The sequence below is a fragment of the Acartia tonsa genome, chromosome 3 (assembly GCF_053477335.1).
Source record: "Acartia tonsa isolate MP-2025a chromosome 3, ASM5347733v1, whole genome shotgun sequence".
Taxonomy (NCBI): domain Eukaryota; kingdom Metazoa; phylum Arthropoda; class Copepoda; order Calanoida; family Acartiidae; genus Acartia; species Acartia tonsa.
In genome coordinates this window covers 22,564,665-22,578,374 of record NC_137262.1, presented here as the reverse complement: position 1 = coordinate 22,578,374, position 13,710 = coordinate 22,564,665, and the positions used below count along the sequence as shown (strand labels likewise).

General features: G+C 31.7%; 1 protein-coding gene across 3 annotated transcripts in view; it reads right to left on the bottom strand.

The window, feature by feature from the left end:
• Positions 1 to 10,165, bottom strand: part of LOC145313660 (uncharacterized) — a 35,421-nt gene extending 25,256 nt beyond the window's left edge. For 2 of the 3 annotated variants that reach the window (XM_080153167.1, XM_080153168.1), the window contains exons 1-5: positions 10,017 to 10,158; positions 9,348 to 9,394; positions 3,637 to 3,699; positions 3,262 to 3,294; positions 1,181 to 1,295 (exon numbers count right to left, since the gene is read on the bottom strand). In XM_080153167.1, the coding sequence (XP_080009293.1) occupies positions 1,181 to 1,295; positions 3,262 to 3,294; positions 3,637 to 3,699; positions 9,348 to 9,394; positions 10,017 to 10,029 (271 nt within the window). In that variant the 5' untranslated portion in view covers positions 10,030 to 10,158. Of the gene's footprint in view, positions 1 to 1,180; positions 1,296 to 3,261; positions 3,295 to 3,636; positions 3,700 to 9,347; positions 9,395 to 10,016 lie in introns of all 3 variants that reach the window. The other variant, XM_080153169.1, reaches the window with a different exon arrangement.
• Positions 10,166 to 13,710: the final 3,545 nt, after the last annotated feature.

Sequence of the window (13,710 nt, the reverse complement as noted above, 5' to 3'; positions counted from 1 at the left end):
AAATATTCAATGCATCCTAATAAATTATATTGATATACATATTTTGAGTAGAAGGAAAGCCACTCTATAACAGATCTTTTAAAATAAAAAAGTTTGTCTCAAGATAATATTTTCATTTTTTTAGTTCCCAACAGGCCAACCCAACAAGGTTTTTTTAGGTTTTGGAACTTTTTTGTTCTACTTTATGATTAAACAGAATATCTAAATGAATCTATAGTTTTATATTGATTAATTGAGATATAAACATAAAATAAGATATTTTAAAGTGAAAATTAAAAGTAGCTCTTAACTTTTTGTACATCACAAAACTTGATAGCTGCTATTAATTTTGTTGATCTTGTTTGAATAAGATTAGGAATTTGGTAAAGAGAGATAGAGAGAATTAGAGGGTAAATGTTTGGACAATTTATTTTAACAGAGTAAAATGACATTTGAAAGAATTAAATTTATTTTTAGCGTACAGAACGTACATTCATAGTGTTCTCTGAGTTTTTAGCATAAATATTATATTCGAATTCCAATGTGTTTGTGCCTATACAAAGCGGACATTAGATTGACTGACAGGGTACACAGTGCACATGATTGAACACTTAGCAACGACAATTTCAACATTTAGGTAAGAAAATAAATACCCTTAAATGTGTAATGTGTCTCACGGAGCGTATTCACGAGATTTTATGAGTTAAGGGCATTGACGTCAGTACTTAGCCTTATATCTCCCCCCCCCCCCTACCTTCTCCAACTTATCCTTTTACTGTTAGTAATAGGGCATTTTAGTTTACTACTATACCATATAACTCAAATTGTTAATTTTTACAGGGTGGACACTAGTGTAGTAGAAAGGAATTGTGTCCCGTACAAAATAATTACACATATTCTTTTAAAAACAGTACAAATAACAAATGTATTATGTTGTTACAGGGATCTAATGGAAATTAATGTAAATCCCCAATGATGATACACAAAATTACCCCTTATATAGCTTGCAATTAGCAGTTGAAACGTTTGGACACTCAACAAATGAACCAACCAATCAAAATTCAATAAAAGTCCCCAAGGGTAAAAACCAACGAATTAGAAAACGTTTTGATATAACTTTGGGGACCAGTGTAATAAATAGATCAATGTCCCCTCCCTCCCTGATGATGTTAACAGTTTAAGATCTTGCAAAATATAATACCTGGGGGTAGAGGTGGTGGGGGAGGAGCCACTGGTGGGGGCGGGGGTGGAGGAGGGGCAGGAACAGCTGATGGCTTTTCGTCTTCCTCCTCCTCCTCATCTGAAGACCAGTCAACCTACCCAGCACAATAATTCATATTATTTCAGTGAAATATTTTTAAAACCTTTTTTAAATAAAAAGCATTTGAAATTTTAAGAGTCTATAAAATTTGTTTAACTATTTCCATTTTGAAATACCTAGCGGAGGTATAAAAGGAATAGTTTATAACGGTTATTGGAATCTATCCAATGATTATTTGATAAATTAGTAAAGTATTAAAATGTTGGAATTATTAAGTTTAAGATAACAGTAATTTGTAGGTTTTTTGTTTATAATTGGAGACATTAAACTAATTTTGATAATAACTGTTTCGACTATACCTAATCTTTGGTTTTTAATTCTTTTCATTACAGTTATGACATTGATTATTTTTTTAAAAATTCAAGTCATTAGCATCTAGAGTAGGGAAAGCAGTAAATTATCTGAAACCTATTTGAAAACTCATATATAAAAATAAGATAGACTAATCCTATCCTAGATAATAAGTAAAGCATTTCTAAAACGGAAATCTCAATCAGTTTAGTGGTTAGTGAGATCTTAACAGACAAACCAAAAACTTACTGCTTTATATAATAGGGTTTTATTAATACGACAGAGACTATAAATTTAGTAGCAAGGTTATAACATGAAGTTTTGAATTTAAAATTGTAAAAGCTGTGTTGAAAATCATATTTCTGAACTTTAATTAAAAATACATTCATGTTCATTATACATCTAAACATACACATACATGTATGAGTATAAATTTCTAATATACTAATTAATTTGCTAAAAGTTGTTGCCTACTATGTATAGTGGTTTATGCTCTGAAAACTATGTTGGTGTGTGTGTGTGTGTGTGTGTGTGTACATACTAATATACATACACAACTACTTACATCAAAGGTGAAAAGTTTGTATAAAAATAATTTGATAATGTGATGTAGTGAACTAGTGTGGAGGTTAATGAAAGTTTGACTTGGCTCTCACTGTGCTCCGGCTAATACAATTGAATGTATGCACCATGCAATAGTTAAAAATTTCAATTACAAAATTTAATTCATATCAATGCAGCATATACCAACAACGAAATTAATTCGGAAAAAAAATCACAGAACCTCTACATAATTTCAGCTGTCATTTGGGGTCAATACATTGTAGAATTGACGACCTCGACATCTGCCCCCCAAAATATTTTTTTGTTTTATTTTGCTTGTTGGTTATTCCTTATTCCTGATATCAATGCTTAAAACTCATTTTTCTTTAAAGATTAGACATTGCAAAAGTAAAATCAATTAATGCAAAAAAATATTTGCAAACTTATAAAAAAAAACATTTTTAAGTACATATTTATGTTGTCATTTATTCTTAGTTGCAATACGAAATATTTAATTTATTCTTGGTTACAATACGAAATATTTCATTCATTCTTGGTTACAATACGAAATATTAAAGGCAATTTTATTCAAATTTCAACAACAAAAAAACAGTTGTGTATTTTACATAGCAGCATTAGGTACAACTTTTAACGTCTTAAATTATGACGCGGTTTAAGTCGAGATCCGATCCTAGCACCACCAAAACTTTTGATAAATCATTACACACCATTTAAAGTTGTTTTATTCATGTTAAATATCTTTTTATATAAACCTAAAAATGATAAACAATCGGCTTAAATCTCATCAATATCATTAAGCGCAAAATAATAATTTTAAAAATTATGAATAAAATACAACATTATTTTTTTTATGTTATTTACACATTATTAATAGATGATAATATGATTCATGCTAATACGATTCTGTACAATGAAAAATACTAAATAAGCAAAGAATTTTACAATTTTTATTCTTTCGAACAAACATAGTGCAAAATTTCTTGCTCTTATGCATCTAAAAATACTACTATCGCTACAATACAATATTTGGCAAAAATATAGGGTTTTAAAAATTTAGGATCTACTTATACGAGATTGTTTCTGTATGATATAGTATATGTACATACCGCGCCTTTAGGTGCATGCGTATAATACGTCCCCTGCTCATAACAAAATATATTAAATTCTTCAAATAAATATTGTCAAGGAAATTAATTTTCAATTTTAGTTAAATCACGAAACCTTTCAAGTGCTTAGCTTTGCCGAAATCACTTTTTTTTGTAGTAACTATGACTGAAGAATGAAGATGTACATGGTTATTAGACTTAAACCATCCCAATTCTTATCATAACCTTCTCTAAAAAGTGAAATGTATACAATCCATTAATTTCTTAGATCCTTTACTTCAATCAAACAAACTACTTCATAGAATAAATTTATTTATATTAAGGCATTCTTATAGTTAATTATAGAGAGGCTAAGCTTATAAAAACTAATTTTACCTTGCTTCTGTCAATCTTAATTAGGTTTCCAGAGATTGTGATTTCTGCCTTGCCTTCTGTCTCCTAAGATATATTAATTGCTTTTAATTCAATTCTATCCACTTAAGATTGCAGGTAAATAAAATTAAATTGGATAAAAATGGATTGATTTTTGTACAAAAAAAAGGAAGGCAGGATGTAAATGAATATACATAAACCTCGGCTGCCAAGAGACTGTAAAATAGTATGAATGTATGGATCAGGCCCGTGCATATCATTTTGAAGTGAAGGGGAGCAAACCGAAAAAATCCCCTAATAATAGGTGATTATAAAAGGTTACATAGATTGTTTAATTACATGGATCCTTAATCAAACTGCTAGTGCGTGACAACACCCCATTAAAGCATCTCCAGCACGTCCTCGGTATGGATAATCACAAGCATAAAAGTAAATGTAAACTTGTTTGAAAAGACTCAATGTACTAGAAACGCCTACTTCTAGTAGATACATGTAAAGAATCATATAAAATTGTATACACCGTCACACACACACACCCATACACTGAAACAGACAGGATACAAAAATCTTGCAGATATCAGAAATCATAATTCATATTAATTATATTATGTTCTATTATAATATACATAGATTTTTATCCTCATAAATTGCTGTCGGTTTTTGAGTGTCTAATCTATTTTTTTTTATACTATAATTTAAAGACCTTGATTCAGCAGTTAAGTTTAACCTGAATATTTGAATAATTTGTTGTAAACTCGAAATATAAGGGAAGTGGGTAAAAAGAAAGGAAGCGGATTAGAATAAATTTTTCGCTTGTTTTCTAATATCTTGGACCACTGGTACCAAGTGTGATCAAAAATGATTCTAAAATCTATTGACAATTAAGTATACCTCATTATAGATTAAATAATATGTAAAATTGTATCATTGTTATAATTATTCTTTACCCAAAGTTTCTAGAAAACCTGAAACCCACGGGGTTAAACTTATCATTCTTTCTGTTTGTATATCATAATAATAACAACTTTTTAGACATAAATAATACATGTTTTGTAGACAGCAGGCGAGTCCAGTTTTTTTTTTTTTTTGGAAGGTGTGCTTCGGGATTTTAAAAATCGGATATATTGAAAAACTAAAAATGTATTAAAATTATATTTCAAGACTTTTTTTCTTTTCCTAGCCTGACTTAACTTATAGATCTAATGTTTTTTAACTAATTAAAATTATGCTTTCTAATGAATAAATTGAATCATAGTAGTGCTTCATGTTTAAAATTTGACAACTATGTTGCATTTTGAAGCTGAATTCCTTTGTGGTGAGCCATTTTTTAGGGGGTTCTTTCGGGCCTAGGGGACATTACACCCTATAAATTTACGACGGTTGGAGGGGAGTTACCCTTCTATATATGCCCCTGCATGAAAGCTAAAACTTGATGTATGTTTGTTTAGAGAAAAGTGTAACCAAAGTCTGTAGAGTTAAGAAAGAGAGTAATCAGTGGCGTGCGAAGCACTTTGTCTAGGGGGGGGCATTTTGAAGATTTTGTAAAATTTTGCCCCCCCCTAAATCAAAGTGCCCCGGGGGGGCACTTTGCTTTAGGGGGGGGCATTTTGATTATTTATACTAATTTTAAATAAGGGCGTTTTAAGGGGTGGGATTATTTGATTATGGGCCTTCTAGTCCTTATCCCTTCTTCCCCATCCTTTCCCCCATCCCTATTTCCCATTTATATCCCCCATCTCTCCCCCCCCCCATCTCTTCTCCCCCATCCCTTCTCCCCACCCTGCAATGACCGAAGGGAAGGGAGCTAGAAAGCATCTTCGAAAAAAAAGTACAGAAGATAATTTAACCTCCCCCCCCCCCCACCACAAAACATTTTTTATGGGTGGAAGGGGATGTTATAAAATTTCAGCAGGAAGGATGAATAACCCCATTAAAAAATTTTGGTGGGGGGGGAGATAAAAACACTCATTTTGGAAATAATTTACCAAAAATTAACCTAATATGTAAAACTGATTTTAAATATTTCTTTATTGTATGGCAACAAGGATGACAACATCTTTAAATAGCAAAGCACAAAAAATCATTAATACAGACAAGTAGATTTAAAAAGCACCTGTTGAAATAAATATATATTTTAGATAGAAAAAGTCACAAATCCTTTTTGCTGTATGTTGTGTGATGACAGTCAAAGTAAATTACATACTGGATGCTCGAAACAGCAAGAAATTTATTTTTTTTTAATCTTATAATCAACAAACAAATTTATCGTACCATAAAAACCAAAGATATAAAGAACTATGTAAAAAATAAAAAAATTTACTTGTCCTTTCATCTACAGATATAAAAATCTCTTAGAAATATGGAAAACTTTGGGGTATAGTCTCTTTTGTGGCAACGCCTCTTAAGGGGCATTTCGTCATATTTTCATAGTAGCTTTTAAAATGTTATTCTAGGTTAAGTTAGGTCAGGTGATTTCCCCGCAGGGTTAGGCAATTGGCCCCGCAGGAGCCATAAATAGGTGAAAAGCTACTGTGAAATAATGACGAAATGCACCTTAAGAGGCAATGTCACAAAAGGGACTATACCTGAAATTTAAAAGATAAAAAATAGCCTAAAACGTCCTGAAAAGCAGTCCGACCTCCATGAATTTTTAATAGTTAATTATACTCCATAATGATGGGAATGTTAACATTAAGTTTTAGCCTTCTATCTTTAATTGCAGTTGAAAAAATCACATTTCCCCCTTAGCATTATGTACTGACAGCCATAGTGAATTATAGAGAAGCTAAAAAGTTATATCAACATATCCTACTCTCTTTAAATGGCACTTTAAAAAACTGCTAATTTTTGATTAAGTGGTGTTTCCAATGATTTAAAGGGTGTGCAAAAAAAAATGCGGACATTTATAAAATTTAGATTGTGCGGCTTGTGTTAATAGTAGAAAAACGTTATGCATACCATTAGAACCACTATGAAGTCTATTTTTTGGAAATATAAAAACGATTCCTGTGCTACGTATGGTTTAGGAGCTATGTGGTAAAATGTCCCAACTGGCTTAAAACTTGACTTGCGAGTAAATCATTAAAGATTAAATTAAAGGGTATGCAAATAAAAATACGTACATTTTTAAAATTCTAATTGCTCAGCTTGTGTTAATAGTAGAAAAACGTTATGCATACCATTAGAACCGCTATGAAGTCTATTTTTTGGAAATATAAAAACGATTCCTGTGCTACATATAATTTATGAGCTATGTGGTAGAATGTCCCAACTGACTTAAAACTTGACTTGCGAGTAAATCATTAAAGATTAAATTTTTCCACTTTTCTCATATTTATCAATACAGCTCCTAAACTAAAAATAGCACAAAAATCGTAATTATATTTCCAAAAAATAGAGCTTATGACGGTTCTAACGATATACATAGCATTTTTCTCCTATTCACACAAGCTGAGCAGTTTGAATTTTAAAAATGTCCGCATTTTTGCACACACTTTTTTTAACTTTAATGATTTACTCGCAAGTCAAGTTTTAAGCCAGTTGGGACATTTTACTAAGTAGCTCCTAAACTATAAGTAGGACAGTAATGGTTCTTATATTTCAATAAAATAGACTTCATAGTGGTTCTAATGGTATGCATAACGTTATTCTACTATTAACACAAGCCGCGCAATTAAAATTTTAAAAAGGTACATATTTTTTATATACTTTAATCTTTAATGATTTACTCGCAAGTCAAGTTTTAAGGCAGTTGTGACATTTTACCACATCGCTCCTAAACTATACGTAGCACAGGAATCGTTTTTATATTTCCAAAAAATAGACTTCATAGCAGTTCTAATGGTATGCATAACGTTTTTCTACTATTAACACAAGCCGCGCAATCTAAATTTTAAAAATGTCCGCATTTTTTTTTGCACACCCTTTATAAGGGCGGTGCGTGGAGCGCACCTAAAAATATTTACTTCCGCTTTGAACTAAAATTAATTAAAGACAACAAGAGTGGCGTATTTTATCAAGTTAGGAATATAGAGTGTAGTTAGTTTTAAGGGTTTTCATTTAGACACACATACAGTGTTGAGAAAAAGCCTTAGATAAATATCAACGCTGTTTCTTTTTTATATAAAATAACTTTTTGATTAAATATTTGTTGTTAACACATATTTTTATAGAAATAAAAACAAAATATACAATGTGTTAAAAAGCAGAAACCATTTGGAAGGGCGCGAAGCGCAAATTTTTTTCTTCAAATATGCAGGGAGGGAAGGGTTTTTGGGCTATTTATTACACTAGTCCCCAATATTTCATATAAAATTTTCTTATTCATTGGCTCAACAACTTTGGGGACTTTAATGGAATTTTGATTGGTTAATTAATTAAGTCGAGTTTCCATACCTTTCATCCACTAATTGTAATCTATATAAGGGGTAATTTTGTGTAACATCATTGGGGATGTAGAAAATTTGTTTGGTAAAAAGTTTATATTATACAAAATAAAATACTTTCTATTACCTGGTTTGTTATGTTCAGTGAGAAAAGATTATAACCTAATTTCTACACTAATTAAAAAATTTGGTAATGTTAAATGAATAGTAACTGTCTGTTTGGCGTGAAGCGCCAAAAATTTTTTTTTTGAGTATTTCTTGCTCTTTTTTTTTGGAAACTGGGATAGTTTTGCTTTTTGTAGGGTAGGGGGCAAAAAGGGGCATTTTTGTTGACCAGGGGGGGGCAAAATGGGGCATTTTTCAACATTTAGGGGGGGGGCAGGGGGGGCGGTGGCTAGGGGGGGGCAGGGGGGGGGCGTTTTGGTCGATAGGGGGGGGGCGATTGCCCCAAATGCCCCCTTCGGTTCGCACGCCACTGAGAGAGTTACATGTTACAGACAGAAAAAATGTTGTTTTACAACTTCCAACTTGCTTCTTTACACAATAACACATGAAGAATACAACTTACTTACTCATACATGAAAACATAAAAAGTTTTAAGATTTATATAAGCTGAGAAAAATACATTTATTAGAAGATGGGGTCTGGGCGGAAATGAAAAGGGAATAAAAGCGAAAGTAATTGAGAGAAAGAGGAAATTATCTATACAAAAAGATATATTTAAAGTGGCATACACGGACTGACAGACAGATCTGGTCAGTTATAATTAAGCTTTGCTAATGAAGAAGGGGAATACAAAAAAAGCTGTGGTACACAAAGGAATAAAGAAGAAAAAAAAGCCATTTTCACAGACTTTAATTTCTTAATATATATTTCTAGTTGCTTTTCCGTAGCCTAAAGGTTTGGGAGGCAAGGAGGTCAGAAAAATTGCCTAAAAGCACCTAATATTTACAAAGCTTCCCTACAAAGTATAAAAACAAGTTTTTATCGAGATCTTTAGCTTCATACTAAAATAGACCTTACTACTTTATTTAAGCACATTATGTAGGCCACTGTATTTATTTTACAAAATATGAAAAAAAATTATTTATCGCATAGTATTATAAACAGCTTTCCGCGGATATAAAATGTACAATTGTAAGATTAAAACCAGTTTGGTTAGCCCCGAGATGCCGAAGGTTTTTATATTATGATTGTACATTTTTATATTCGTAGAAAATTGGATATAATACGCTACGATTCATGATTTTTCAGTGTGGCTTAGAACCGGTTCTAATCCACTGGATATCAATCTGCTTCGAAACCATCCTGGAAAAAATATTTAATAACCTTTTCTGGTTCTTCCTCGTCTTCATCTTCATATTCCCATTCATCTTCTAAAAATAAATATTTTTTTTGTGAAATATTAATAAATCTATAAATATAGATGTACATATAACCAGACAACTACCTGGATTCACCTATTAGGGATCCTTTTCATCTGGAAGCAAATTGCTTTCTACACTTTTGTATCTCCTTGGCTGTGATAATATTCCCTACGCTATTGGTTGATTTTAAAAGACCCACTTTAACGTCGGTTCAGGGTCCTCGGGATGGGAAAACAATTATCTGACCCCTTGAGTTTGAAGACAATAATTATTCTATGTCAATTAGTGGTATATATTTTTAAACCTTAGTAGTTGGTCACTATTCCGCACCTTTATTTAAACTTGTATTTTGCGGAAGTTGTAGCTAAAGGTAGACGCCGTTGTCGGCAGACGGTGAGAAAACAGCTGTGGATTTTTATTGAATATATATTATATGTAAATTTCAAAGAAAAAAATGGTCAAAAAAGAAGACATTCCAGGTTTGCTGGAAACTTGGAGGATCAGGACCATAATGATTATTTTTTTCTAATTTAGCACTAGCATAGTATGTTTAAATATTTTGGGGTTTTTCAATGCTTTGTTGAAGTCAAAAAATATTTTTACTCTCTACCTGGATTAGCTTAAAACATACCTTCCCCACTCATATCTGCTCCTGGTGTACAGCTGCTTGGCAGATGAATCTTGATTCAGTTGTGATCACTCAACTTTTTATACATACACACACACACATACACAGCGGTACAGCTATGTTGTATGGTAATCTTTGTACGTCTGAAAAGTAAAGTTTTTTTTCATGATTGAGTACCTACTTATATTTTGTTACATTCAACAACAAGGATAGTTATTTTTTTAATCATTTCTTTGTATAGAATTAGCTTTTTCATTAATCGAAACTTAAACCCTTTTCTAAGAAGCCTCCACTTTTTCATTTTCTAAAACAAGCCTTACATGATTTGAATTGATGAAATATCTCAATACATATACCTTGCTACTTTTATATTTGCATACATTTGACATAAAAGTTAATATGGTCTATAAAGATGTATCTCTTCATCAAGTATAAAAATACTATATATTGTTCATATTAAGCTTCCTAATTATTTAAGCAATTTTGAAATAATTTTTTTCTCCAATAAAAGGAGAATCTTAAAACATTATATCTAAGATTCAGTAAAACAAAATCTTATATTTTCTTTGTATAGAATTAGCTTTTTCATTAATCGAAACTTAAACCCTTTTCTAAGAAGCCTCCAATTTTTCATTTTCTAAAACAAGCCTTACATGATTTGAATTGATGAAATATCTCAATACATATACCTTGCTACTTTTATATTTGCATACATTTGACATAAAAGTTAATATGTTTACAATTTGTACTTTATAAAATTACATTATAAGATATAGAATTATATATTTGTGCATGTTTGACTTTAGAAAAATGTTTGATAAGAAATATTTTTTCTAAGGCGAGCTTTTCTACAATTAAAATGTGTCAGTCCGTCTTTTATTTAAACCTCCGGACATCAACCCTCGTAAAAGGTACAATTTCATAGCATAATTTGATTAGTAAAAATGCTATAAAGATGTATCTCTTCATCAAGTATAAAAATACTATATATTGTTCATATTAAGCTTCCTAATTATTTAAGCAATTTTGAAATAATTTTTTTCTCCAATAAAAGGAGAATCTTAAAACACTATATCTAAGATTCAGTAAAACAAAATCTTATATTTACACCATTGTAGAATTAAAGCTAAAAGAAAGTAAAATGGGGAATACAGTTATATTTTAAACTGTAAAAAAAACAAGGAACAAAATTTACATTGATATCGCAACCGCCTGTGATTATCCCATAAACGGCAAAACATATACCCAAAGAAGAAAAAACCTCAGCTTTCCCAAAAAATCTTTGTTTTTTAATTAAAATTTAAAGTGTGAGAAGAAAACATTAGTATCCAAAAAAGAATATCAGTACTTGTAAAGATGCAACGCATTTAAAAAGTAGGCGACACAATCATAGGCGTCCAAGGGGGGGGGTAATGGGCCATTTGGCACCCCCAAACGATTTTGGGGGTGCCGTAGGCACCCCCAAAATTTTGTGAACAATACCCCCCCCAAAAAAAAATTACCCCTACCTTGGGGGTGCCGTAGGCACCCCCAACGATTTTGGGGGGGGTATTTACCCCCCCCAAACCATTTTGGGGGGGGTAATTACCCCCCCCAAAATAAATGTTCTTTAAAAAAATTTTTTTTGGGGGGGTATTTACCCCCCCCAAATTGAATGTTCTTAAAAAAAATTTTACTGTCCAACCAGTTAAAACAGTTCTTAACAATGATAACAAAAAATTTAATAGTTTGATCATGTTTTATTTGCTTGGGCCTTTATAATGGCTAAAACCATCCCGGGGATCTATGATGTAATTGTAAAGCACTGAAGATTCCATAAAATAGATACCTAACTAAATTAAATATTTCATTAAATAATGAAAAAGAATTTCTATAGGCGATTTCTTTTGGGAGGATGTCAGGGTGTCTCAAAACTAGTTATAAAACTTACCAGGACCTATAAGACGCTTCACTTTAAAGTAAAATCATATTGGTTCATTGGTTAGTGAGTTAATTATTGTATTTTTATGTTCTAAAGAATGAGATACTACTATATATTTGAATAGTAGTGGCGCCCTTAGCATCTAAGAACTCGTGTTTTCTAAAGGGTAAAAAGGGAGGAGAAAAATAGCCTAAAACCACTCAAAGGATTGACCTATAATAGTGTGGAACCATCATGGGATCTATGTGAAGCTTTCCTAAAAAGGAGAACTCAGTATTAAAAGTAATGAAATCTGAAGCTATAGTCAAATAAACCTTACTTACTACTTTATGTTATAAGATAGTACTTATTATTAACTTAATAGATTAGGTAGGTGCTTTTTTTACATAATTAAATTACCCCCCCCAAAAATTTTACCCCCGGGGTAAATTAGTTTGGGGGGGGTAATTACCCCCCCCCCAACAGATTTGGGGGGAGTATTTACCCCCCCCAACAGACTTTAGGGGGGGTAATTACACCCCCCAATCAAATTTTACCCCCGGGGTAAAAATTTTGGGGGGGGTAAAAAAAAATTTCGGCGCGCTTCGCGCGGCATTTTACCCCCCCAAACACGAATTACCCCCCCCCTAAAATTTTTTACCCCCCCCAAAAAAAAAGCTTGGACGCCCCTGGACACAATTTTCACGGTTTCCTGGGATTGCACTTTGTACCTTGCCGTAAAAGTATATTTAGTACTAATACAAATACATTTTTACAGGCATTTTCATACAAAGTAAAGAAATTATTGTCAGCATAGCAAAGTTATTATATAATTAACTTTATTTGTTTCTCCGCCTGTCCTGAAGGGCAAATGAGATTTACTCAGATAAGAGCCAGTATATTAATCCTATTGAACAAATCAAAATGAATGTTTTTAATAGTATACCTCATTTTGTGCTAAACTTAATAGCACAAATAGATAAAAGCCACAAAATTGTCCTAATAACGTGCAATGCCCCAAGATATCATGTTAAACTATTAAACTAGTTTTCCCCTTGCCCTACTAATACCCAACATCCACTAGACCGTCAAATTAGTTACTGATTATTAAGCTAATACATTTCCCTAAACAATATTAGAAAGAGTATTACCTATTTAAAATTTGTTAATGGCATGTTGATTAATATTTTCGGATCATAGAAAACGATGTAGCTGGTTTTGTCGTATTTCCAAAGTAGCTTTTGATAGGTTGTTTTAGGTTAGGTTAGATAAATGTTCATGATTGCCCCGCAGGGTTAGTGCTACCCAAAGTGACTTGAAATAAGAGAAGCCCGCTAGATTTTCGTTTTTTTTATGATAATTATTTTCTACATACCAACATTGCTAAAATAAAATGAATTTTTATTGGGATGGGGGAGGATCTATAATGAGGCTATTTACTAATTTAGGGAAGCTAATATACATAAAAAAACGTCACATAGATCTATATTAAGCCCCCCTTTTAAGTAAAACTTAATTAGTCCACAGTTAGCGAAATATTTGGTAAAAACAAATAAACAGACAAAAATTCTATCTCTTTTGGGTTTGGATTAATTCAAACTTTCTAAATTTGATCTAAATATACCTAATATACCTATAGAATAAAAATGACAAAATATTTGCTAAATGCGCGCATTAGATAAAATATTTTGAGTTGTTGAGTCATTGATATTTGTTTATGAGAGTGTTAAAAGTGCATACGACGTATTTTCCCAGTATGTCCTCTACAGTATACACAAAACATAAACTTATAAAGGA